The following is a 26,204-nucleotide window of genomic DNA, read 5'->3' as shown; positions in this document are numbered from 1 at the left end:
GTCTCTTTAATATCGTGTGGTTTATATAAATGTTGCTGCTAATAGGGCATGCATTTTAGACACACCCACCAAACAAGAGAAAAGTATCTCAAACCCCGTTGCACACCGTTTCCTGAAAACATGCTGTTCAAACCGGAAACCGTAGCAAAAGCTTGCGTACCGGTTTGAGCTTGAACTTGCCCCTGATCTCTTTCAGTTTCGTCTCTTCTTGTCAAGCATGTGGTGAAATCTGATAGGCGGGTGTCAGTGAGCTTATTTATTGGAGCGTCGCAGGTCACAATAAACATGAACGTGAACCTAAAAGTCAGTCAAGATAAAACGGTACGATCTTTGATCACCTAAAACCTCTCGAACATATTTCGCCAGGTGTGTTTTTCTTACCATGAAATCACATGATAAGCTTGAGCAATCACGTGTCAACGTTCAAGTTTTAGGAAAGTTTTCGTTTCTCGTCGGAGAAACCCCGCCCATCTCCCGCCCCCTCTGCATCATTATTGGTTCTTACTCCGCACTCTTCTTTTTGATTGGTCGAGACCGAAGTCAATCAAAGTGCTGGCTCTAGCCACGCCTCCTCCTTTAAACTAGTTTAGAGTAATTGATATCGTTTCTAACGCGAAGGGCTTGAATTTCTTCCGTGTGAACTCATAGATATGCTATCCGAGCCACAGTAATATGTAGAGGTGAGTTGATAAATATGCTAAAACCCACAATAAATAGTCGGTTGCTTGTAAAATGTACAGCTAAAAGACCAAGTGTCAATGCAGACACAGGCATACAGCGTTGAAGGTGTTGCCGAGTGCCGACGTCAAGTTTATTTAATTTCAGTTGAATATAAAAGTTTACTTTTGTGCTTCCTATTCACGCGGTAATGTTTCTTTGAGTCTGAGACACGTGTTGTGTTCATGCGGCTTTAAATATGTGTGCGTTTATATATGCGTGTGTTATGCATGTGAGTACAGTATGTGTACAAATTAACATGACGTTGTTTTATATTGGCCGATTAAATGACTTATTCACTAGCTTATTCACTATTTAGGGTGAACTAGACTTAGAGTGGCAATATAAAGCTGTATAAAATACTGTATTTACATATCTATATAAATAACAATCATTATATTTGGGTGAATTACAGAATTGAACAACAAAAAAGTCAATATGGAGTAATAAAAGTGCATGCATGCATGACAGGTTGTTCAAAATGGTTGTAATAATGCATGTTTCTACCATTTTTTTCCCACCAGAATGGACACCAAAACACCTCCAGACATGACCAGCGCCAACTAACCCCAACGACTTTAGTCAGCTTAGTTTTTGAGAATTAATGTGAACAGAAAACGAGAAGCATGGAAGAGGGGGAATTAACTGGAAATACCAAATGGCTTAAGAAAATAGTTCTGTTTCTCAGGTAGCTATTTACAAGAACGAGAAGAGATGTTTTAGTATACGCGCAAGCTGTCACTAACACACTACCACACTATTTTCATGCTTGTTTTGGTACACACTGAAACCATTTTAAGGTAGTGAAAACAGTGTGATAAAAAGGAAGAGTTTGGTGTTGAATAGCAAAGTTCAGCAGCAATTACATTCAAATTATAGTGATATTAAGCCAGTCAGAGAACAGAGAGCTGTGAAACATGGATTATGGTGAAAGTGCTCTTTGTGGAAGTGGAGAACTGGAGCTGGATCCAGATATTGTGAGCGAGGAGGCGGGGAAACTGTACTCGGAGCTGCAGGTAACCAATCAAGAGTATCCACGTTTATTCAACCACCAATCAAAACAACCTTAAAGCTTCAAGGCCTGTTCACACCAAGCATGATACTTATCATGGTAACGAATAAAGAATTAATTAATTGTTCTAATTCTGAAAATAGGGCAGTCCACACCACAGCTATAACGATAACAACATGAAGGAACAATATTGTTGGAATCACTTTCAGAACTCTTTTTTTTTTTTCAGCTGGTAAGCGATAACAGCCAATCAGAATGCACTTGGCTTTAAGAAGCTCAAGCATTTAATGTGGCAGATGACAACTGCAGAACACACTTGTGATAAACAGAATGTTATCATCTGTTGGTGTGAACACTAATATCATTTCAGTTACCTTCATAGTTATTGTTCTTGGTGTGAATATGGCTTTAGAGGCATTTTATCATTTGCCACTTGCTCAATCACAGCATACGGTGCAGTTCAGATAGCAGATGTTTTGCTGACTTTTCATAAGGGAAGTCAACCGTAGTATTTTTACCCTTTCACAAGCGTTGCTCTTCCTGTGAGTGCAGCTGCCCACTAAGATAAGAGCATGAAAATGTGATGAGAGAGCACCACTGGAAACAAATACAATTCAGACTTTTTCTTTGTAGTTGGTGGTGGAGACTCATGGAGCCTGTGTGGTGGAGTCCCTGCTGCCCATCCTCGTCTGGGTTCTGGAAGGGCTGGCGAGCTGCAGGGCTCAGCTGAGAGAGAGAGAGGAGGAGGCCGAGAAAGAGAGAGGAGATAGAGAAGAACTGCTGGAGAGGTATCAGAATGAGAAAACACTGAGGAGAGAGAGCCAAGAGGTGAGAAACAACTGTGTGATCAATTGAAGGGCTTTTGTGAATTGCCTCTTGAATTTAAAGCCTTTTAAATGTAGTTATTTCAAAAATAACATACAATTACAATTTCTAAAGATTTTTCCCCAAAAAATATTTAAACTTTAAATGTGAACTTAGGTGTGTTATATTACAGTACTGTAATATTTATAAGTATTATTATTATTTTTATTATTTAAAACTATAATTATATACATATATATAATATAATATAATATATATATATATATATATATATATATATATATATATATATATATATACAAACTACTTTTATTATACATTTATACTAATGTATGACCTTTTCTGCAACATTTAGACATTTTGGTTTGGTTTGTTTGTGTGTGTGACAAAAATGGCAGATTCTGAATTATGATCAGTTGTAAAATTGCAGTCAACCATGAGTAATGTATCTTAACTTTCGTCATCTCTCGTAAATGTGCATGATTTCAAACATTTCTTATGTGTTTCTTTGTGTACAACTTCTTTGTGTTTGTGTTTTTGTTATGTGGAAAAAAATTGCTACAGTATGTTGCACCTTTTAAATGTAAATACCTTTTCAAATGAAACTTGTCTATATACCAGCGCTATTTGGAGTTGGATGACCAGTTTGAGCAAGAGAGAAGGGCAATGCGTGCAAGAGAAAAGGAGAGAGAAAAGAGAGAAAGAGAGCTGGAGAGAAAAGCCAGGGAACAAGCTGATCAATGTGAGTCTCTCTGAATTCACCCTTCTGCCCTCTCTCTGCCTGTCCAGACTGGTAACACATTGGCACGATCTATATAAATGTATGTTTTAAATATATGGCCATGGACTTTTCTTTTTAGTGATGGCTTTGGAGGAGCAGAAAGCAAATCTGACACGAGAGCTAAACTCAATTAAACACACACATAACAAGGTCTGTCCCCTCTCAAGTGCATCTGTTTTAGTTTAGCTTTAGCTAGTTGGTTACTTTCTAAAATCTTCTCTTTTAATATCCAGTTAGTACTGACACATCGAGATCTGCTGGAAAAGAAAAAGGAGTGGGAGAGCGAAGCCTTCACTTTCAGGTAACACACACTTCTCCTTTTTTGAGTTCAGCTGAGAGGTAATGGAATCCCATATTGTGGAACATTTCTTGCTTAACAGCTTGTAATAAAGATTAGAATTTCTTCTGCATTTGAGAAGTTAAAATTTACAGTGTTGTTATGTGTCAGTGGGAAATTCTCTTTGTTTGCAGGAATCGTGTGCACAGCAAACATTCAGAAGCTGTTTCTACGCACGGTCAAACAGAAACCTCCAGCACTGAAGAGGTGGATTTATTTGTAATTCAGCGGAGACAAGCGCTCTTTCCAAAGTTTACTTTGCATATATTTGCACTAATGCCTAGTATAGAACAATAAATATCTGTGTTTTCACAACAGCATTTCTTTTCCTCCCCCTTCTTTTCACAGCATGATCCAAAAGCTGGCAGTGCCCCTGATTCCACTGCGTCAGAAATTACCGTTACCAACAACAGCAAAGTGACCGATGCCGAAGTGAAACGTAATAATGATCAGTCCTATATCAGTGACATCATAAGCTCCACCCCTGAGCTGGCTCATTTGAAGGGCTTTGTTGAAACAAGGTACAGAAATTTCTCAGGAGGGACTGTGATATCCCATTGTTATGTCCGAGACCAACTGTAGCAGTTTTGACAATGTTGAATATGAGTTTTCAGCTTTGCTATCGCAGCAAAATTTTAATTTTATAAATATATTCAAATAGAAAACAGTTATTGGTTTTGTTTTCTTTCTTTTTTAAAAAAAATCAAATACATAGTTGTTCTTCATACTGTAAAGGTGCTTTAACCCTGTGATTTTGTGGTGCTTTTTATTTTCTATTTTGAGAGAGTTTTATGATACTAATTAATATTTATGCAATAATTATGATCAATTTATTCCCATTGAAAATAAGACTTTTTCTCTGCAAATTTTTTATAATTTTTTCCTAATATTCTTACATTATTTTTTAGTTATGCCAGTATTTCATGTTAAAATTGAGACAATACCTTTAAAATCTGATTTTTAAAGGCAGATTAGTGCAATCTGGTGGGAGTAAAAAAAAGAAAAACATCTGCAATTCCGTGGTTTAGACACTAGAATCCTCTAGAGCTCTATGTAAAAAGACTTATAAATTCTCTAGTTGTTTTTAGACTTAAATACTTATATTTATTAAGTTGAGGATTTAGGATTTATATTTAAACATTCTCATAGACAGGTCTTTGTTAATGTTTATTTTTTTTTATTTTTTTTAATTGTTTGTTTGAAATGTCAGTTTTTGCATAAATTTTACTACAGTCAAACCTGAACACATAAAAAAGAAATTTTGTTACACACATCAAAATGAAACAAAAATGAACAGGAATGCTTTGAGTGTGAATGAGTGTGTCTATTTTAGAGTGTCACCTCTTCATTGCTGTGCATTTTTTTCTGCATCATGAATTATTTGTAGAATGTACTTAAAATAATATTCTCAGCATTTTTGCGTATTTTCCATTCATTCATTTCCAGTGACTGTCATTTTTGACCGTGAACATAACAAGTGAGACTAATTTTTTTACAATCATTTAGCTTTTTCGAGCCCACGATTTATTTTTTTTTTAATTTTTTTTTTGTGTTAACATAGTGACTGCCATAAAAGTCATCAAGTTTCGTACCATTACAAAGAAGTAGAGATTTTTAACATTTCAAAACATTTATTTCTGGTCTAAAATGTCCGAACAACACCAGAAGGTTAAGAGTTAAGTAACTTCATATCAAAAGCTTTCTGATTTTCTTCCACTTTTTCTCCTACTGAGTGCAGGAAGTGTGTGCGAGTTCGTATCTCTGTTAATGCATGTAACATCCTGTTGAAGTTCTTTTATTTGGTTTATTTTTGTCATGTTAGATGATTCATTGTCATTTTTTTTTCCTTCATGGAAAAAAGGGAAGAAATGCAATCTGTTATTTTTGATGATATTTGATTGTATTTCCTTTATATAAATAATGTATTTCCCATAAACATGTTATCTTTCTTTTATCTTTTCTGTTGATCTGTGTCTCTGTCTATCTCCAGCTCTCCTGTTTGTTCAAAGACAGCCTCTGAATTAAACTCCAGTTTGTTTGATGAAATGAAACAAACCCAGGAGGATAAGAGAGAGGTGGTTGAAGACCAGAAGGTGGAAGATGGAGAGAAAACAAAGGAGGAGGAAGAGATGGACAGTGACTCTGATTGCTTGGAGTGGGAGTTGAGGAATACAGACTCTGTGTTTTCAGAGTTATCTGAACTCAGCAGGGAATATGTGGAAAACGTTGACCAGGGGGCCAGTGTCAGAGGTACGATCATGTATTTAATTTGAATGTACAGGTATGTGTGTTGTTTAAAAGAAATGTACATTTCAGTGAAGGAACAGGGAAAAGAAAAGCATAAAATCCCTATTAACCACAAACAAAAATGTTTTCATTCAAATCGTATTACTTCAGGCTGCAACACCAGAGAAACTGATTATCAAATCTTTGCTCTGATGCTAAATGCATTTATTATACAAGTGTCTGGAACACTTGATTCTGATTGGTCAGATGCAGCTGTGATCAAAAATTGTTGTGTATTGACCACTAAACTGTAAATTTGACCATTGCTCTCCTACACTGTGCTAGTTTCATTTATCACTCCGCTTTACCTTTCTTTTCATATAATAAAATAATTTAACCTCAAGCTAATATTTAATACATTTAATATTTAATATATATTTCATGTCAGTTCATTTAATTTTTTGGTACAGTCTTGTTATAAGCATTAAAATGTACAGTCGGTTGGTCATTTTTGTAAAATAAACCATTTCAGGATCATTTCAAGTCCCCTTTTTTATTTTAATGGTTTTATTTAGCTGTAATAACCACTGACTATACATTTTGCTTTACTTACATTTACATTTACACTTAGACATTTAGCAGACGCTTTTATCCAAAGCGATTTACAAATGAGGACAATGGAAGCAATCAAAATCAACAAAAGAGGCATAATATGCGAGTGCTATAACAAATCAAGTCTGAAGTAATGAATTTATGTAAAGGGGTACAGAGCCAGTGGTGGTTGTTGTGTAAGCAAACATTAATGCCTTGAGGTTTGTTGAAATTTATGCGAGCAGCTATTGGTAGCCATTGCAAACTGATGAACAGATATGTGACGTGCATTCTTTTTGGTTCGTTAAAAGTTAATCTTGCTGTCACATTCTGGATTAATTGTAAAGGTTTGATAGAAGTGGCTGGAAGACCTGCCAAGAGAGCATTGCAATAGTCCAGCCTGGACAGAACAAGAGCTTGAACAAGGAGTTGTGCAGCATGTTCCGAAAGAAAGGGCCTGATCTTCTTAATGTTGAATAAAGCAAATCTGCAGGACCGGACAGTTTTAGCAATGTGGTCTGAGAAAGTCAGCTGATCATCAATCATAACTCCAAGGTTTCTGGCTGTTTTTGAGGGAGTTATGGTTGATGTGCGTAACTGGATGGTGAAATTGTGATGAAATGTTGGGTTTGATGGAACTACAAGTTCTGTCTTGGCAAGGATGAGTTGAAGGTGATGGTCCGTCATCCAGCAAGAAATGTCTGTTAGACAAGCTGAGATGCAAGCAGCTATCGTCGGATCATCAGGATGGAATGAGAGGTAGAGTTGAGTGTCATCAGCATAGTAGTGATATGAAAAGCCATGTTTCTGAATAACAGAACCTAGTGATGCCATGTAGACAGAGAAGAGAAGTGGTCTAAGAACTGAGCCTTGAGGCACCCCAGTAGTTAGATGTTGTGACTTGGACACCTCACCTCTCCAAGATACCTTGAAAGACCTATCTGACAGGTAAGACTCAAACCACTAGAGTGTGGTTCGTGAGATGCCCTTCGCCAGTAGGGTTGACAGCAGGATCTGGTGGTTAACCGTGTCAGAAGCAGCAGACAGATCCAGCAAGATAAGTATGGAAGCTTTGGTATCCGCTCTTGCCAGTCTTAGGGCTTCAACAACTGAGAGCAAGGCAGTCTCGGTTGAATGTCCACTTCTGAAACCAGACTGGTTGCTGTTGAAGAGGTTGTGAGAAAGGCAGAGACTTGGTTAAACACAGCTCTTCCTTTCTTTTGTAGTTCTCTAAAAGAGATGGGTTAAGGGTGGGTTTCTTAAATAGTGGGGTTATACAAGCCAATTCTGAGGGAAAAACAACAGTGTTTAAGGGAAGTGTTAATGATATGAGTGAGTGCAGGTACAACTGCAGAAAAAATACTTAATATAGTTAAGTTGTTTATAATTAAGTTGTTACTTACTTAATATAGATTCATCACAGTCTAAATAATTGCTGGCGTGTGTGCTTGAATCTTTGTTTTTGTTTTGTTCGCAGATAGCACAGGCCAGTTTGAGCAGATTCTTTCTCAATATGAAGAACTAAAACACACTCAGTAAGATAGAATACAGTTTTATATATCAATCTGTTTATTGTCATTGTTGAGTCTTGAATGAGCCTCTGATCATGACTCATATCAACCATTTAATATTCTCTCTATCCATGGTGTATCCCTGTCTCTGTGCCTGTCTTTGTCTCTCTCTCAGTGAAATGGTGGATACTGCTCGTAAGGCCCTTATATCCCGTGTTGAGGAGCTGACCAGTGAGAGATCTGCCCTGAGTATGGAACTTGATTCTTGCCGTGAAACCATCAGCCGACTGGAAGGAAAAACCAAGGAGATGGAGGATGAAATCAAGCGGTAATGTGAATTACAGATTTTCATGTAAAACCTGGAATTTACTTCAACTTATTTCAGTTTCAGCAGTTTACTAAATACTTTACTAAGTCGTTTTTATATAGCATTGGAAATGACATAGTTTAAAGTCGAACTTGTATACATAAAATGACCAAAGGATGGAACAAAGAATGATGAACATTTCACAGGATTGAGATTAAGAAAAATATGTACACTAGCATTGGGATTGGTGTTGGTATTTGATCAAAAATTATGAAATATTACAATAAAAATCTGAGTTGAAGCAGAAAAGCGAAATTTTCAGCAGCCATTAGTCCAGTCTTCAGTGACATGTGATTCTTCACAAATCATTCTAATATGCTGATTTGTTGCTCAAGAAACATTTCATATTATCATGTTGAAAACATTCATGATGATTAATATTTTTGTGAAAACAATGGTACACTTTTTCATTCTTTGGTGAATAGAAAGTTCAACTCTGTGCCATTATAAATGTCTTTACTGTCACTTTTGAGCAATTTGATGTGTCCTTGCTGAATAAAAGTATATGTATATATATATATGGGTTTTCTTATGAAATAGTTTTTTATATTTTAAAACAGATTACGAAAAGATCTTGAGACAGTCCAGTCAGAGGACCCTGATGTAAGTCTTTATGAAAGATTTTAGTTGCAAAGCATATTTTCAGAGACGTTTATGAATATTACTGTCTGAAATTCCTGCCTCATTCTCTCTTGTTCTCTCCAGGCTTTGCTACCTGCTTCCCTCCGTCGCTTCTCTCGTTCTGAAATGGCCCGGGTCGTCATGGAGAAGAATCAGTACAAAGAGCGACTGTTCGAACTGCAGGAATCTCTGCGGCGTGCTCAGCTTCAGAGGTGTGTTAAACTCTCTCTCCCAGGATGCAAATCTTGAGTCTTTAACAGAAAAGTTCAGACTGATCTGTTAACTTTCATTGTAAGTGGTGCAGTATGGGTATTAATGATGTAACAAATCATGTGGCTTGCCTGTATATTTGCTATTTTGAATTAAGCCAGTAAATAACTTCCCAGAGAAATGAGCACAGAGCACATTATCAACCACACTGTGACAAATACTCACACCATAGGATTGTGACTTGTGCACAGACCAATTCTTTTACACAGAACATAAAAAAATTGTAGTATACACGCTGATCATTGTATTCTGTCCTTCTCTAGAGTTATAAAAGAAGCGCACCCCCCTGTGGAAGTGAAGGGTAGTGTCTGGAGCAGGTGAGGTTACTGTGCAAGCAGTCTCTAAACAGTCAGTTTGTGCATGGTATTTCCTGCTATGAACCTTTTTTTCTTGCAGATTTAATCGTTTTCTAGGTTTGACGAAGGGTCAGTTAGCTCCAGCCACAGCTCTAGCAGTAACTGTCCCTCCTACACCAGTTTCTGCACAATCACCAGTGGGGTCTCCACAGCAACTCTCCACAAAATCACCCCAAAAAGAGTAAGTCCTCTTGCGTTAGCAGTTTCAAACACCTGCTAATTGACATTCTGCCTGCTAATTTTCCTTTGTATTATAGTGTTACATGATGGGGGGATTTCAGGTCTATAAGACCTTTGATTCATCAACAAATTACATGTGGGTCTTTGACATTTTTGCGTCTACAATAAGAAAAATTCTAGTTTGTACTCTTCATATTCATGTTGGTTTTATATATGGTTCTTGAAAACTTTTGTAGCTTAAAAATAAAAAAGCTAATATTTTTTAAGCTTGTTGACTTTGACACACTGTCATGAGGGTGTCTGTTATTTCCTGTTTTATGCATTTTTTTTTTTTCCACATGTTGGTTGCACTTTATTTCTCAGAATTGCAACTTTATTTTTCAGAATTGGGAGTTTAAATCTCGCAATTGTGAGTTTACATCAATTCGCAACTGCAAATTTATATCTAGCAATTCTGACTTTATAACTCACAATTGTGAGTTTATATCTTGCAATTCCGAGAAAAAATTCAGAATTGCGAGAGAAAAAGTCGCAATTACCTTTTTTATTTTTTGTTCAGTGGCGGAAACGGGCTTCCATACCATATGACCTTGGAGCTTGCTCTACATGATCGACCAAAAAAAAATCTAAATTAATAATAATTTAGAAATGAAAACATCAGAATCACAGAAGATATGTTTTTAAGTCATTGTGTGTGTGTGACTAGCATTGTTAATGTATAGTAATGTCAATTTTAATGTAAACGTATTCAAATGTTAGACATTTACATTTAGTCATTTAGCAGACACTTTTTTTCAAAGCGACTTACAAACGAGAATGACTGACAATGGAAGCATTCAAAATCAACAAGAGAGCAATGATATGCAAGTGCTATAACAAGTCTCAGTTAGCTTAATGCAGTACACGTAGCAAGGTTTTGTTGTTTTTGTTTTAAATTATATAATAAATAAAAAGAAAACAGATAGAATAGAAAAAGAATAGAGCAAGCTAGTGTTAAAGGCCTTTTTTGCTTTTGTTAATTATATAATAGTTAATTGTGGAAGGTTTAGAATACAAAAAGATTAGAGAAGCTAGTGTTTTTTTAAAGAATAGAATTAGAATTTTGAACAGTTGTGAACAATTGTAATAAATACCAATGAATAGAAATGTCATTCACTCAAATAAACAATACCATTTAAAAGTTAAAGAAGGTTGGTAAGATCTGTTAATATTTTTGAAAGAACCTTTTTTTGTGCGAACCATGGATTTATGGTTCGCGCAAAAAAACTTTTGATTTATTTTTTTTTTGTGCGAACCATGCAATAACATTATAAAATAATAACGTTTATTTTAACATGTTTTTTAAATATAATTTATTCCGGTGATAGCAAAGCTGAATTTTCAGCAGCCATTCTTTCAGTGTCACATGATCTGTTGAAAACAGTTTTGCAGCTAAATATTTTTTATTACATTTAGATTTGATACATATTTTTCCAGTTTCTTTAACGAATAGAAAGTTTAAAGGAACAGTATTTCTTTGAAATATTCTAATTCTTTTTTTTTTTTTTCTATTATAGTAGTTTTTTCTCTCTTTTAGTATATTTTTTTTTTTAACCCAAACTTTTCAACGATAGTGTGTATTAAAAAGATTATAAATATCATTGGTTACTTGTCCTTTTCATTATTACTCTTTGCTGAAATAATGAATTATTTTTTTCTTGCAGAAGTTCTCCATCTCCCAGGTTAAGGAAAAGAGAGTTGTACAGGGAGATCCGTACTCATGTGTGGGGTACTCTGGGTAAAAAACAGCTCAATGGCTGGAGCATGCCCCTCGCTGTTACAAACATGAAGGTAAACACGTCTATATTTTATCTATAGTAACAGATATAGAGCCATCTAAACCTCAAAGTGCATCTGAAACATAGATTATTCTAGTGTGCTTATAAACAGGATCTACAAATATCTATGACATTTGCACATTTCATATTGCTTAACAAAAGTCCGCTGAGTGTAATTATAAATCTGTGTGTGTATTTGTGTGGAGCAGGACTCTGAACTCCCTCCTGAGCCCAAAGACGTGCCCGTCCTCATCCAGCTGAGACTGCTGGACCAGAGAGATGCTACAGCGAAGGTGAGAGTCCCTGACCAGTCATCCCGTGTTATTTTAGTATTATTTATATACTATTATAGTATTTATTATTATTTTGAATTACCCCTTTTTTTATTGTTTATGTATATTGTTTTTTCATTTTCAGTAGTTTTTTATTTGTTTTTGTTAATATTTCAATCAAGCTATTATTTATTTTAATTTCAGTTTAGTCTTACTAATTTTAATATTTCAACATTAAAGGGATAGTTCACCCAAAAATTAAATTCTGTCATAATTTACTCAGCCTGAAGTTGTTCCAAACCTGCATGCATTTCTTTCTACAGCTGAACACAAAAAAGATATTCTGAAGAATGTTGGTAACCAAATGTGACTGATACCGTCAACTGTTTGGTTACCAACCTTCTTCTTTTATGTTCAGAGGAGAAAAGAAACTCATACAGGTTTGGGACAACTTCTGTGTGAGTAAATGATGACAGAATTTTCATTACTTACTTATTTCAGTTAATTCACTAAAATGTTCTCATTTTAAAGATTTTTTATTATTATTAAGTATTTCATCTAATAGTCACATTTTAATTTTATTTTAGCTTTACTTAAATTACCAAAAAATGTTTTTTGATTGTTTTAGGTTTAGTTAACAATAAAAACATTTCACTTCATAAAGTTACACTGTGTCCCAATGAGAAGAGATTAGAAGGTTAATTCAGGTTAGGATATGGTCAGTAATTCTACTTGTGTTTCAAGTGGAACATATTATAATAGGTGCTTTATGTCTTACGTTGCCATAATTTACATTTACTTTGTGTTTATTTCCCAAGAGTGTAAATGTAACCTGAAGAGGAAGTGATCTACATTCCTCTGCTTTGCGTCTACACTGATTTTAGCAAAGGATGTTGATTAATAAATGCTTAATCTTTCACAGCTCACTTGTGCTGTCGCAGTTCCTCCAGAGATATCGGGAGAGCAGACGGTACGTTCAACAAATCTTTTACAGCTAATTAACATGTATGGTTCCCACACCATCTGACCAATGCATTTCCATGATTTTTAAAAAGTAATTTGTGACTACTGGTTATTACAAATAATTTCATACACTTTACACTCATAACAAGCAATTTTTAGGCAATTAAATATTTTATAGCAAAGCATAACTAGAATTAAATGGTACTCACTATAGAAATTTCCAGGGCTGGAAATTCCAATTTTGAATTTCCCTCATATTTTCAGGTTTTCCTTGAATGTGGGAACCTTGTATTACAGAACAGGTTGTTTTCTTGTACAAAAATGCATTTAACCACCACCTTCATCTCATTACCATGTTGCATCATGTCATTCACTGTTGTAAACATTTCACACGCCGCCTCCCATCCTCAGTGTTCTGTGTGGGCCATCACTGGACCTGCTTCCAGCAGTGATGTCACAGTGATTGACCCGGCTCGCTCCAATACCATTCTGGATCAGTTCAGCCTTCCACCCACATCCCCTGCATTATGCGTCTGTGCTGTGCCCCCTACTGGTCAGTCTGAGCACTGCAGCTTTGTAGAATTTACACTGGTGTTCACATCTGCATCAGTAATGACTGAATAAGAGTTCTGATGTCAGGGGTGATATCTGAGTAATAGTAATTAAGTATGATCTTAAAGGGATAGTTCACCCAAAAATGAAAATTAAGCCATGATATGTGTATATTACTTTCTTCTTTCAGATGAATACAGTCGGAGTTGTATAAAAAAATGTCTTGGCTCTTCCAAGCTTCCATCATATAAAATACTCCGCACAGCTCCAGGGAATTAATAAAGGCCTTGTTAAACGAAGCAATGCATTTGTGTAAGAAAAATATCCATATTTACAACTTTATAATCTGTAATCTCTAGCTTTCACTAACTGTCGTACGTGTGTTCATGAGAGAGCGACGTTCCAGCGGATCATGGGATAATTTTCATTTTTGGGTGAACTATCCCTTTAAGTAAAATTTGTGCTTTTCTTGAGTATTACTCAAACTGAATACCTTAAAATTTACACTGTTTACAAGGTGGGAAAATGCTGCTTTTTACTTCTTGTGGTTTCAGAGTACACTACCATTCAAAAGTTTGGGGTTGGTAATGTGTTTGAGAGAAGTGTCTTATGCTCGCCAAGGCTGAAGTTATATGATGAAAAACACAGTAAAACAGTAATATTGTGACATATTATAAAAATTTGTATAATAATGAATACAAATGCAATACAAATGAAAAAAAAAAATACAATGTAAAAGCCTTTACTGTCAGTTTTGATCAATTTAATGCATCCTTTTTGAATAAAAGTTTTAATTTCTTTAACAAATCTTACTGACCCCAAACTTTTTTCACAGAAGTGTACATATTTTCCAGATCATTGTAGCTTAAATCAAAAACATACTTGGTCATTCTTACTGTGTTAAACCAATCAAATTATTTTACTTTTATATAAAGCCAACAAAATCCATTTTTTGTGTAAAATGCAGCTGACCACAGCATGGGTCAGTGGACCTCGTGAAGAAACCTCTCCTCACTCACTGCAACATAGTATTTGACCTGAAGTAATAACTTTATATAATGCATTCATGTATTTTGTCAATTTACAAATTCTGATTATAAATAAATTTATTTTCATCTTAAAGACATAGAAAGTCTGGACAACTGATCAAACAAGTTTTTATTCTGGAGTTTACAGTTACATGAATGGCAAAATCTCCTCTGCCTCAATTTCCAGTTGAGGAAAATAATATTGCACTTTAGAAATTATTTAAAGTTTCTTAGCAAGACCCTTTACCCAAAGCTAACTTAAAATTACTCAACATTTTACACCCCTGTCTATAGTTAATAGTTTAATGTTTTATTTATTACATTTAGCAGCATTATTAAGCTTTCATGGCATTTTTCTCAATATTCTAGTAATATTAACTGGTCTAGCAGAGGGATTTTCTAAGAGTTACTGAGTGTTAATGTGTTTCAACTATATCTCCACTTGTGTTAGGAGATACTGCGGGAACTGTGTGGATTGGAACCCAGGATGGAAGGTGAGGGCATGTCATTCTTATTCATTTCATCTTACTTTAGTATATGGGCAATTCTACAGAATTGGTCCAAAGTCAGGGTTTTAAATGTCTTGGGGAAAAAAAAAAAAGTGTCTCTTCCCAAAAAAAAATTTGTATGTATGCAAATTTTATGATGTCCAAGGTACACATTTTTAGTAATTGTGCAGTTAATTCTCGTATTGTATTTTCAGAAAGTTTTGGAATATTTGTCCTCTTCCCAAATTTGTCACTACCGAAACAGTAATATTAATTTAATTAGAAGGGTTATATTATTTATATATATATATATATATATATATATATATATATATATATATATATATATATATATATATATATATATATAAATATATATATATATAATTTGTTGATTTTTTTTTCTTAATAATTTTTTGGGCTATTTTATTATTTTAAATCATTAGGAAAATAGGTAATTCAATAACAATTACATTTTTAACAATATTTCAATTGTAATTTATGAGATTTGTTGTATTTTGATTGAATCCAGTTTTTCTTTGTAAAAGGCAAAAGGTTGATCATACTGATTTCAATGTTAAGGGTTCATTATTTCGAATATACATTGAACTAAAAACTATCATATAATTTTTGTTGATATTTCAGTATACTCTTATTTTTGACTAAACATCCCATGTTTCGGTATTGACTGCACATTTCTGGGACTGACAGTAATTTGGTAGCGACCACATCACATTACAGAATTTTAACTTGCATACTAAAACACTACTGAAACATACTAAAATACTACAAAACTGCATAACGGCACAATTTTTTTTTGTTTATTTCCCCCAAATATGGCGATTATGTGTTTCCTTTTGTCACTACCAAAACTATGATGACATGTTTCAGTCGTGATTGTTTTGGTAGTGACAATTTTATGGAATAACACCAAAAAAAAAAAAAACACAAAGATGTCACTACCCAAACTCCACCAAATGTTTCGGTAGTGACAATTTTTGCAATCTCAAAGATGCTAATTCAATTCAAGTTTATTTGTATAGTGCTTTTTACGATACAAATCATTACAAAGCAACTTTACAGAAAATTAAGTTTCTACAATATTTAGGAGTAGCTTATCAGTGATGATTGTCAGTTCATGTGCATATGGCAGAAATGTTCAGAAGAATCAATAAAAGACGTAAACAAACAGACGATAAACACTATTAACAGCAAATATGCAATCAAACTTATAGCAAAATGTGGAAGTTCTGTATGTTGTCTCTGGGTTAGCATCATCTGAGGTCCTCTGAGGGGTTGGCATCATCTCTTCTCAGGTGTTCTGGATCCAGACTGGAGCTTGTGTAAATCCTAGTTACCACGGGATGTTAATCCCGTGGCAAAGCAGAGAAACAAATAGAGACATAATTAGCATAGCTGCTGTTCCAGCCAAGTAAAATTAATTAGTTTAACCCAAGCTAAAGAATAATAATGCACATTTGATCAGATATAACTGCAGTCCAAAATTATGAGATGCATTATTTGAATAATCAGCACATGGTTAGCTAGCACAGTTCTGAACAGTTGTACACACATGAAAATTACATTTTATGGAATAACACCCAAAAAAGTGTGCTTAATTGCTGAAAAAAGGTGTTCAGTAGTGACGTTCCTTAGAGTAACACACAGATTTTTCAGAATTTTGAGCACATTTAACTGAAAATGACGGGGCTAATCTACTCACCCTTTAGCTGTGTAAGAGAGAGACACATAAATATTTCCTGATCATAAATGTAGGGGTGTAGTTCATTTCAGTCTCAGCCAATGGACTAAAACATACACTGTTTCGTTAGTGACATGAAAATGCGGGACACATTTATTAACATTAAGTTTCATAATTTACAAAGAAAATAAAAATTATATATATATATATATATATATATATATATATATATATATATATATTTATATACAGTATATATATACAGTATATATATATATATATATATATATATATATATATATATATATATATATATATATATATATATATATATATATTTTTTTTTTTTTTTTTTTTTTTTTTTAAAGAATCAAAAAGATATTTTTAAAAACAACAGTGGAAAAAATACAAAAATTATTTCAATATTTTCCTAAAGTTGAAATTTAGGGGTTGGGGTTCGGGACAGCCACCACCCAATAAATGATGATTTTATATATATTAAGCTTACTAATATTTTAAATATTACTGTGGGTTTCAGTAAGGAACAGAAGGATCTTAGTAAACATTTAAGATTTGAATACTTAAATGCTTTTTAAATGTTGACCCTTATAGATTTTTATCCCTAACATTAATTATTAAACTTTCATGCATAGTTCAGTTTATGGAAATAAATACCTCTTAACACATACATGCATTACTTCGCAAAAATCTCAGGGCATAAGTATTTTCAGCAAAAAAACAAACAAAAAACAAAAATGGTTTTAAGCCAGTTATTTCTATCTTTTGCTGTATTGTGTCATAAGGAACATTTTACATTTACAAACATTCCTTTTGCTATTAATTGTAATAATGCAGTGAGATTTTTGTATGTACAAGGAGTCTGACACCAGCCAGTGCTCCACACAGAGATCTAATCTCACCATCAATCAGTCTGTCTGGAATGACATGAAGAAACAGAAAAAACTGAGACTAAATCCAGAAGAACTGCAGCAACGTCTCCAAGATGCTTCTAGAAACCTTCCTACAAAGCCACAGTACTGTGAAAAGTTTTAGGCACTCATGTAAAACTGCTGTAAAATGAGGATGATTAAATTTGACTAAATCAAATCAAAAGTTGGTGCGACCACCCTTTGCATTTAAAACCGCTTTTGTCCTTGGTACACTTGCGCATAGTTTTTCAGGTAGCTTTGCAAGGTGGTTTCTTCAAGCATCTTGGAGACGTTGCCACAGTAATAATCAGTTAATGGCAAAATGAATGTTTGGAAATGTAAACTGATATTTCCTACTCATACACTACAGAAAAAGATAGAAATAACTGGCTTAATTAATTATTTATTTATTTTTCTGTATGGGAATCATCTAGTCACTTTGTCCTCTTGCAGTGTGCTGATTCATTCATCCTCCGGCTCCAGGCGCCGCTGTTTGCAGTCTGTCAGTCTCTTCGAGGGGGTTCACTCTCTGACGTAAGAGTTTTTTGAATCACTGTCAGTTTATGTCATCTTTGATGTGAATGGAATTCCTGAGGTTTCTGTTGAAATTCCTTCTGTATGTAAAGGTATACTCAGGGCGAGGTGATCGCTGGCTTGGCCAATGGGACGCTTGCATTCTTCACCCACAATTCAGGTGTGTGTTTGTGGTTTAGTCTGCTTGGGTGTGTTTTTAGATATGAATTGTACTTATGGCTTGTAATGATCATTTTTCTAGGCATCTGGAATCTCCAGTCTCAAGAGGTGCTTTCGCTTGGCACACCACCTTTGCAGCCCATTCGCTGTTGCCTTGCAAAGGAGGGCTGTCTTTGGGTGGGATACTGGAATAAAGTTTACATTATCAGTGTGAAAATTCGGAAAGTAGAGGTTGGTCTCCGATGGAAGAGGTGTCATTGATTGTTCATCTTGTGCTTCAGAACCCTCACTCTCACTCGTTCACATTTCTCTTTCTGTCCATTTAGAAATTGTTCACAGTGTCTGAGCGAAGTGAGCAGCAGGTGCGTTTTCTGTGCGCAGCAGGAAGTGGCGTTTGGGCTGCATGCCGTTTGGATCCCATTCTTAGGCTTTTTGATTGGACAACTGGACGCCCTCTACAGGAAGTAGATTTATCGTCCATAGTGACTAAAGCTTTAGGTATTTGAATTGTATTTATTCATTAATATGGGTAATTTATGGAATTTTACATGCATTGGTGTCTATCATTTAAAAGAGTTAGTGAGTTTTTTTCTTCTTGAAAAGAAGTGAATAAATTTATCAAGCAAGGATGCATTAAAAGTGAATCAAAGTAGCAGATGATTATAGGGATGCACCGATATGGAAATTTCGGCCAATAATGATAACTGATAATTCTTTATATTTGAAAGCTGATAAATTATATGTTGGCCCATAAATCTAAATCCAAATTTTTTGATAATTTTTGAGACCCTGATTACAAAAGTCTCACTGTTAAAAGCCATGTCCCAAACACTTTAACGTAAACATATACATTACAGTAGTCTAGTTTTAAAATGAATTCCTCCTATCACTCATATTACCAACATAGATAAACTGAAGTGCTTTGCTATCAGCTTATTTACCTCAAGGAAACACATCCTATATGAGATTAATCAGATATTTATACAACATAAACATAATATTATAATTTACATGTGTACAAAATGACACAAATGCACAAATAAACAAGATCTACGTGTAACCAGAATGTGTAGGCTAACTTCTGTTGTGGATGCGATCTTCCTTTAACAATGCACTGAAACACAGCAACTAAACCCAAAGTATTCATAGCGTTTTATCATAATAGTGTTCTCATTATAATGTTGCATATATATGACAATCTCAATCATAGTTATTACTGTTGTGCACTGCTGTTTGAGCTGCATGTGCTGAGCAAAAAATTATTACCACTAAAATGAAGTGCTCTATTAACTTAACCAAACGCATTCTAGATGAGATAAATCAGATATATATGCATAAAATAAGCACAATATTGCAACATACAATTGCACAAAAGGCCACAAATGCACAAGCAAACTAAACCGTGCTAGTCATGAAGGTGTAGCTCCATTGTGGATGCGCTCTTCCCATAACAATGCCCTAAAACGGGCTAAAAAAGATTCCATATCATTATTTCGAAGTGATTCCAGTCATATTTCAAGCAGTTTAAACCATCATGGCGAACAGGGCGCATCTGAAGTGTCTCTGAAGGAAATAATGCATAATTGATCAGCTTTAAAATATTGGCCAAATTTTCTTATTAGGTCGATAACGATAACAGTAAAAATTTACATTTATTGGGCCAATACTGTTATGGTGGCTGATTTATTGTGCTTCCCTAGATTATTTTATTGTATCGGGGTTTCCACGGGGTTTTAAAAAGTCTTAAATTGCACAAGAAAGTCTTAATTATGATTTCAGGAGGTCTTAATAAGGGGACGGAAAGACCAGAATTGCGATTATGGCTTAATGTGATGATTAAACTTCAAAAGGCTATGATTTCATTAAAGGGGTCATGACATGGGTTTTTTTATTTTATTATTATGGTCCCCTAGGTGCAATTATAGTATTACTATAGTTTTTAAAAAAAAAAAAAAAACTTTTAAAATGTAGTGAATTATGACATTTTCCCACCCTGTTTCTCATCCTTTGATTCAAACAGGCTGTTTTTGGGTTGTTTCTCCTTTAAGAGTTCAGTGTTAACTCCCGCTGTTATGATTGGCTAACGACAGTGCCTATGGATCGATTATTAACACCCCCAGCCAGAACATTTGTGGATTGAGCGTAACTGTTTAGTAGCGGGTGATGCATTCGAAGCGATGGCTCTTGCAATGATAAAACCTTATATGTTTGAGCACATCTGCGTGGCATTGTAATTTCCCTGTACACAGACCCACTCGCTGTCCGTCGACTGAACACTTGTGAGGCGCGCGGCGCGACAACGATACGAAATGAGCGTAGTTGTCTTGTGCTGGAGGCGGTCATATGCAAATGGTTGGAACCTCACTTCGCACCGTGACGTCACTTCTTACCATGGCTCCAGAACGAGCTGTATTTAGAGCTTGATTAAATAAATGGCTCGTTTATAATGGGGAGGACGTCTTAAGCTATTAAACTTGCAGGACGTTTTAATGGTACAAAGACCTCTTATATTCCAAAAGATCAAGGCAAATTTGGTTTCTCATTTCATGACCCCTTTAAATAAACACCAGCGCTGCATGTTTCAGAGTCCAGTGCTGCTTGGCTTTGTGTTCTGCTGTTACCTGGAAACAGTTCTATTCCTACTGTTCCGAAAGTGCCTCCTGCTGGCAGAGATTGAATGTGCATTTTCAATGAGCCCGTTTAATTGGAGTAGGGTATTCCTATATATATATATATATAGTTTATATTATATTATAGTTTCCATTGATCTAGTCTTTGCATCTGTTTGTTTGATATTTGAATCAGGTCTCCTCTGTTGGAATAGAATTGGCTAGATGGTGCTGTCACAAAAAAGTGTCCTAGTAGAAATGCGGTCCTGAAACTGTGGCCCTAACTTAACTTCCGGTAGACTTCCAAATAGAATCAATAATAACAGCTAAATAGTCCCTCTAGAGTAGATTATTTTTGATAACAAGCAAAATATATTTGCTGCTTAAATCAGTCTTATTCAGACTTATTGAAAATGCAAATTCATTCTCTGCCAGCAGGAGGTGCTTTAAAGCAGGAGAAACAGAGGTTTCCCCAGTAACAGCTGTACACAAAGCAGCGCTGAGCTCACAAACGCTGCTTTATCAGGCATTACATGCAAGATGAAATGAAAATGACATCGACAATTTTCTAAATATAGTCTTCCTTCAGAAATAGTGATATAAAAACACCCGCGCCTCGTTTTGATTTTTAAACGTGCAGTACGTGCTCATGTTTATTCAAAGAAGCCTTTTGGAAAATCAGTCAGTTTTGATATTGTGGTGAGCGCCACAAATGAATAATTGTATGGGAAACGCATCACACAGCACAACCACCTGAGTCCAACATCAGTCTACTCATCACCTTTACACCACAAAGTGACGTCAAAGTTCCCCCACTCTATTGCAGGAACACAGTATTGAGGGTTGTTTTTTGTGAAAATTGACCCGTTTTTACCCTGCAAACACACAGAGCTGTAAATGTGAACTGGTGGATCAATGAGAAGATAATGCATGGTTTAAAGGGTGAAATGTTAAGTGCATCATTTTATAAAACTTTTAGTTTTTGTGAAAACTTGTATCTGAACTGTAAATCATGCTTTTTACAGTCATTTTACAGTTTAATATGTTACGATAGACATTGCCCTATACCCCGCTCATATGATATTACTTTTATTTGTGCAGGTTTTAAAAAAGATCTTAAATAGTCTTAAATTTCATCTTAAAAATCCTACAGAAACCAATGTATTTTTTTAATTTTTTTTTTGTATTTAATATTTATCTATCTCTATTTGGCAGGCTCTGCATTCCTGTCTCTCTCTCCTCTTCAGATCACAGCCTTGTCTGTGGCCAGTGGGCGCTTGTGGGTGGGAACAGGAAGTGGTGCAGTCTTCTCAGTTCCCTTGTCCCTCAGTGAGTGCTTTTTTTCCCCACTTAAAATTGAATTGTGGAACTTCTACATTTTTTGATCTACATTGTTTTGTTTTTTGGCAGGTTCAGAGTCCTGCTCTATACCATACTGCTCTCTTGCTTCAGCTCAGCTCTGTTACCATGGCCACCGACAAGCAGTTAAATTCATCATTTCTGCTCCAGGTTCGAAACAAGTATTGTTTACTTTGAGTAAGAGTAGATGGAAGACCAGTATTGCCAATAGTAATGGGAAGAATTTTTTTTTTAACTACTTTGTTTCTTTTTGCTATTTTTCTTAATCAATGCAGGCTGCCGTAGTTCCTCCAATTCTCCAGATGGCGCTACTACTACCTCTCAGCTCATTCTCAGTGGAGGGGAAGGATACATCAACTTCCGAATTGGTGCGACTTTACTTTTAGCACAGTTATTATACTGTGACTTTATTAATTTTTTATACTTCCATTCAGAATGTTTTTTTTTTTTTTAAAGATAAGAATGCACTACTTTTTTCCTCTTTAGGAGATGATGGCAGTGATGGGGCCAGTGAGTCTGTCCTACAGAGATCAGAACGGAGTCACATGATTATTTGGCAGAGCCCCACCCCCTCCGTTCCAAGCCCCGCCCTCTGAAAGCACTTCAGCTGTTCACTCAAACGGTCTTTGAGCTTTATCAGGATAAGATTGTACTACATAGTACAATGTATTACTTTTCTTCTGTCCTCCTTCTATAGATGCTCCCAAGGAGAATTAAAGGGCTAAAGTCAAAGTGAAGCATTAACAGTTCTAAAAAATTTCATTTTGGACCTTCATTCTGCACTTTTATTTTAGGTTTTTTTTGTTTTGTTTTTTGGTGAACTGACTTTAAATGACATTGTTTGTTTATTTTTTTAAAGACCTGCTCAACAGGATCTATCCAGTGTGTCTTAGTGGATGTTTTCAAATTCTGTCCTATTCTGTATTTGACCAGTGATTTTTATTTTATTTTATTTTTTGTACACAATTATCCTAAATACCATAACAAAGACAGGTTTTGATTGTAATGCCAGGCCAGAAATTATTAATATAGTTTTATTTTATTATTATTATTTTTTTTATTTCAAATCATGAGGAGTGATGCATTTCAACTAATATGCTGCTGGTAATGACATCTAAGTATTTTTGAACACAATCAGTTGGTTGCTTGTCATGCATTAGGTCCACTGGAAACTTGCACAAAGAAAAATAACATCAAAAAGACAAGAAACTGACCAAGTTTGGGACACTACCTACATTTTGTGACATTTACATCTATGGTTCATATACTTCAATCTGAACACTTTTTTTTTTTTTTTTTTTTTTTTTTTTTTAAGGTTTGGTGCTTATGGTGAGGTTTTATTTTTTAATATTACTGTTTTTGGTTGTTGGTTTCTTTGTTGTAAAATGAATGGAGTCTTCTTTATGGCATTTTTGCAGTATTTTTTGAATGGGGGAATGTGTGCCTCTACCTATTTAATAAGTGAGAGAGAAAGTGACTTTAATGTTTTGTTAACTGGAAGATCAACTTTGTAAATGCATTTTCACTGTAATTCTAAATTGTTGAATTTTGATCTAAAAGGTGATTCAGCATCATTTAAATAAAGCAGTAAAGCTACATGTTTATTTTTAAAATATGAAAAATTTATCAGTGATAGAAATTTAATCACCCGTGTTTTGTACAACAGAAGATATTACAAAAAAAGCTTTGCTGCAAAAAGAAATACAGAATTATGTGTACAAAAATATCAGCTCATACGTACAACTCTCAAAATGTATAAAGCACTGCAGTACAGGTATTACCAAATAACTGCAATTTCATACTTTTTTTTATACATAGTAGTAGTAGTAGTAGTAGTAGTAAACACCACATTGTAACAATTATACTGTATCCGTCAACCTTCATCCTTGTAAAACGTTCTTTATCATTCCATTTTGTTTAGTTTCCAAATTAGATTTTGGCCTCATTTGTGGTATCCCAAGCCCTTTGTGTGTGCTCTCAGCCACGTCTAGAGGTCAGAGGTCAGGATGTGCTGTGGCTGCGGTGGGGTTTCCGTATGCGGCGACTCAGGGTGCGAGCGAACCGGTCCATGGCATTGCGTTTGTGTGTCAGCTCATTCCCTGATATCAAACCCTCAATATTCCCACTGTACCACATGACCCAGCCCCCCATAGACATCAACACCAGCAGAGCTCCCGAATACACCAACAGATCACCAAAGTCACGACCCCCGATTTCAAGCGGGACGAAGACGCCGATCAGAAGGGCAGACACACCGAAAAGATCCATAAAGACTGCAAACACCAAGACACACTTACAGTGGGTCAGTCCAACACGGTCAGGTGTAGACATGATGAACAACCTTCTGACATGAGGAGGGAGAAGTATTAAAGATTATTAAAGAATAATCAGTTCTAGTATGAAGAAATTAGATTTTACTAATGTGTTCGCCTAAACAGAAATAGCCTACACACTCTTTACCTGAATTTTTATTTTTATTTTATTTTACAGCAATATAAAGTCTATCTTGATGTAAAATAAAACACAATAAAGTATACTGTTACAGTTAATAAAACAAGATATCTTTTAGGTGAGAAAAAAATGCTTGGAAAAAAGAAAAAACCCTGTTGCAACCACATATTTAGATCAGTGGTTGAAACTTGCACGGGTTTTGCTTTACAAATAGCCTACATAATCGAGCACTGCTTCCCAAATAAAGAAGCCAAGAGATGATCATTTTACCTACCTTTTTATCACAGAAAATTATATTAGCTTGCAAAACTATCGAGAAAGACTCTTTCATTTAGATAAACATTTTGGCCGTTTGGGGATTTTCCACATTTTGGCCGTTTCCGGGATTTACAACCTGCGCTGCAAACTTGCTGCAACGTCACACAGGTGCTGTCACATGACATTGACACGCTCTCTCTCTCTCTCTCTCTCTCTCTCTCTCTCTCTCTCTCTCTCTCTCTCTCTCTCTCTCTCTCTCTCTCTCTCTCGAGCGTCGCTTCATTCACCCGTTAACGGGTGTTCCGGAGAGTTTCCCATTCAGTGCGTTTGCGCAACATCAAGACGAAAATCAGATTCAGATTCTAGTAGCTTTATTGGCATGTTAAAAAAGTATCAATGCATTGCCAAAGCATAGAAACATAGACATTTAACACAAAATATACATAAGAATAGAAGTATATAGCATAGAGTCTATCTGTATACACTAAAATGAAAGTACTAATTAAAATTCAAATAAAGAGACAGAAGGAGGACTGGATCCTGTCATGTCAGTTTATGTGTGTTGTAGCCTACAGTGTTTTCTTCGGGCTGTGACTTGTGCTTCTGTTCTGCTGCTTGTTCTTTTATCATGGCAGGACTTGACGTAGCTATCTTGCAGCCAGGTTAGAGCTTGTTGAGGTTTCTCCCAGAATGTATGGCAGTTTTTTCTTTTGTTGTATCTGGATGAAGTCTTTGTGCTGGTTTGTGAATTAGGGGAAGAATGTTTCCCTAATTTGTGTATAATTAGCACATGTTGTTAAAAAGTGCAGTTCTGTTTCCACTTCATGTTGTGTGCAGTGTGGACACAGTCTGTCTTCTTTTGGCAGCCAGGTCTGTCTGTGTCTGTCTGTCTCTATGTTGAGGTTATGGTCAGCGAGTCTGCACATGGTCAGGACTTTTCTTAGTTTAGGGTCTGCCGCTGTGTTTAGGTATTCTGCCAATTTATATTCTCTGTTTAGAGACAGATAGCATTCTAATTTACTTTGCTGAGCTGTTGCTTCTGTCCAGTGTTTCAGATATTTCTCTTTCTGTGTTTTTTATGATCTGATTTAGTTTAGTTTGGGTTTTGTTTTGGATTGTAAGTTTGTGAGAAGCTGGCTGAGGGGGCTTTTCTCTGGGTTCAGTTCTTGGTAGTTTAAGGGTTTATGGTGGAGGGGCTCAGTGTGACTGCTTTTTAGGTGTGCATGGAATTTAATGTTTTTTATTATTATTATTATTATTATTATTATTATATATTTTTATGAATTGGG

General features: G+C 35.3%; 1 protein-coding gene and 1 long non-coding RNA gene across 3 annotated transcripts; one reads left to right on the top strand and one right to left on the bottom strand.

Moving 5' to 3' along the window:
• Nucleotides 1-521: 521 nt before the first annotated feature.
• Nucleotides 522-23,802, top strand: LOC109105737 (C-Jun-amino-terminal kinase-interacting protein 4-like). 2 transcript variants are annotated; one of them, XM_042772266.1, is made up of 28 exons: nt 522-680; nt 1,242-1,733; nt 2,363-2,557; nt 3,176-3,296; nt 3,415-3,485; nt 3,569-3,636; nt 3,807-3,879; nt 4,021-4,193; nt 5,663-5,922; nt 7,967-8,024; nt 8,176-8,328; nt 8,928-8,970; nt 9,073-9,200; nt 9,522-9,575; nt 9,655-9,795; nt 11,516-11,624; nt 11,821-11,904; nt 12,806-12,853; nt 13,258-13,399; nt 14,878-14,920; nt 17,999-18,079; nt 18,172-18,239; nt 18,321-18,469; nt 18,565-18,736; nt 22,063-22,176; nt 22,258-22,356; nt 22,482-22,574; nt 22,693-23,802. In XM_042772266.1, exons 2-28 carry the CDS (start codon nt 1,635-1,637, stop codon nt 22,800-22,802), a joined length of 2,949 nt encoding a protein of 982 aa, XP_042628200.1. In that variant the 5' UTR covers nt 522-680; nt 1,242-1,634; the 3' UTR covers nt 22,803-23,802. The 2 variants fall into 2 exon arrangements, with proteins under 2 accessions (XP_042628200.1, XP_042628199.1); XM_042772265.1 differs by having other exon boundaries at nt 11,498-11,624.
• On the bottom strand, nt 23,470-25,082 carry LOC122147967. The gene is made up of 2 exons (XR_006161945.1): nt 24,932-25,082; nt 23,470-24,550 (listed from the first exon to the last, which is right to left on the bottom strand). It is a non-coding gene; the product is annotated as an uncharacterized LOC122147967 (long non-coding RNA).
• Between the last annotated feature and the right edge of the window lie 1,122 nt (nt 25,083-26,204).

The sequence above is a fragment of the Cyprinus carpio genome, chromosome A16 (genome assembly GCF_018340385.1).
Source record: "Cyprinus carpio isolate SPL01 chromosome A16, ASM1834038v1, whole genome shotgun sequence".
Classification (NCBI taxonomy): Eukaryota; Metazoa; Chordata; class Actinopteri; order Cypriniformes; family Cyprinidae; genus Cyprinus; species Cyprinus carpio.
The sequence above is the reverse complement of the archived record's forward strand: the minus strand, read 5'-3'. Positions and strand labels throughout refer to the sequence as shown.

Bases quoted from the DNA above. Each gene is read 5' to 3' on its own strand.
- LOC109105737 (XM_042772265.1), top strand. From the start codon at position 1,635: ATGGATTATGGTGAAAGTGCTCTTTGTGGAAGTGGAGAACTGGAGCTG. The intron at 4,194-5,662 runs GTACAGAAATTT...GTCTATCTCCAG, and splicing joins AAGGGCTTTGTTGAAACAAG to CTCTCCTGTTTGTTCAAAGA. The intron at 14,921-17,998 runs GTGAGGGCATGT...GTCCTCTTGCAG, and splicing joins ATTGGAACCCAGGATGGAAG to TGTGCTGATTCATTCATCCT.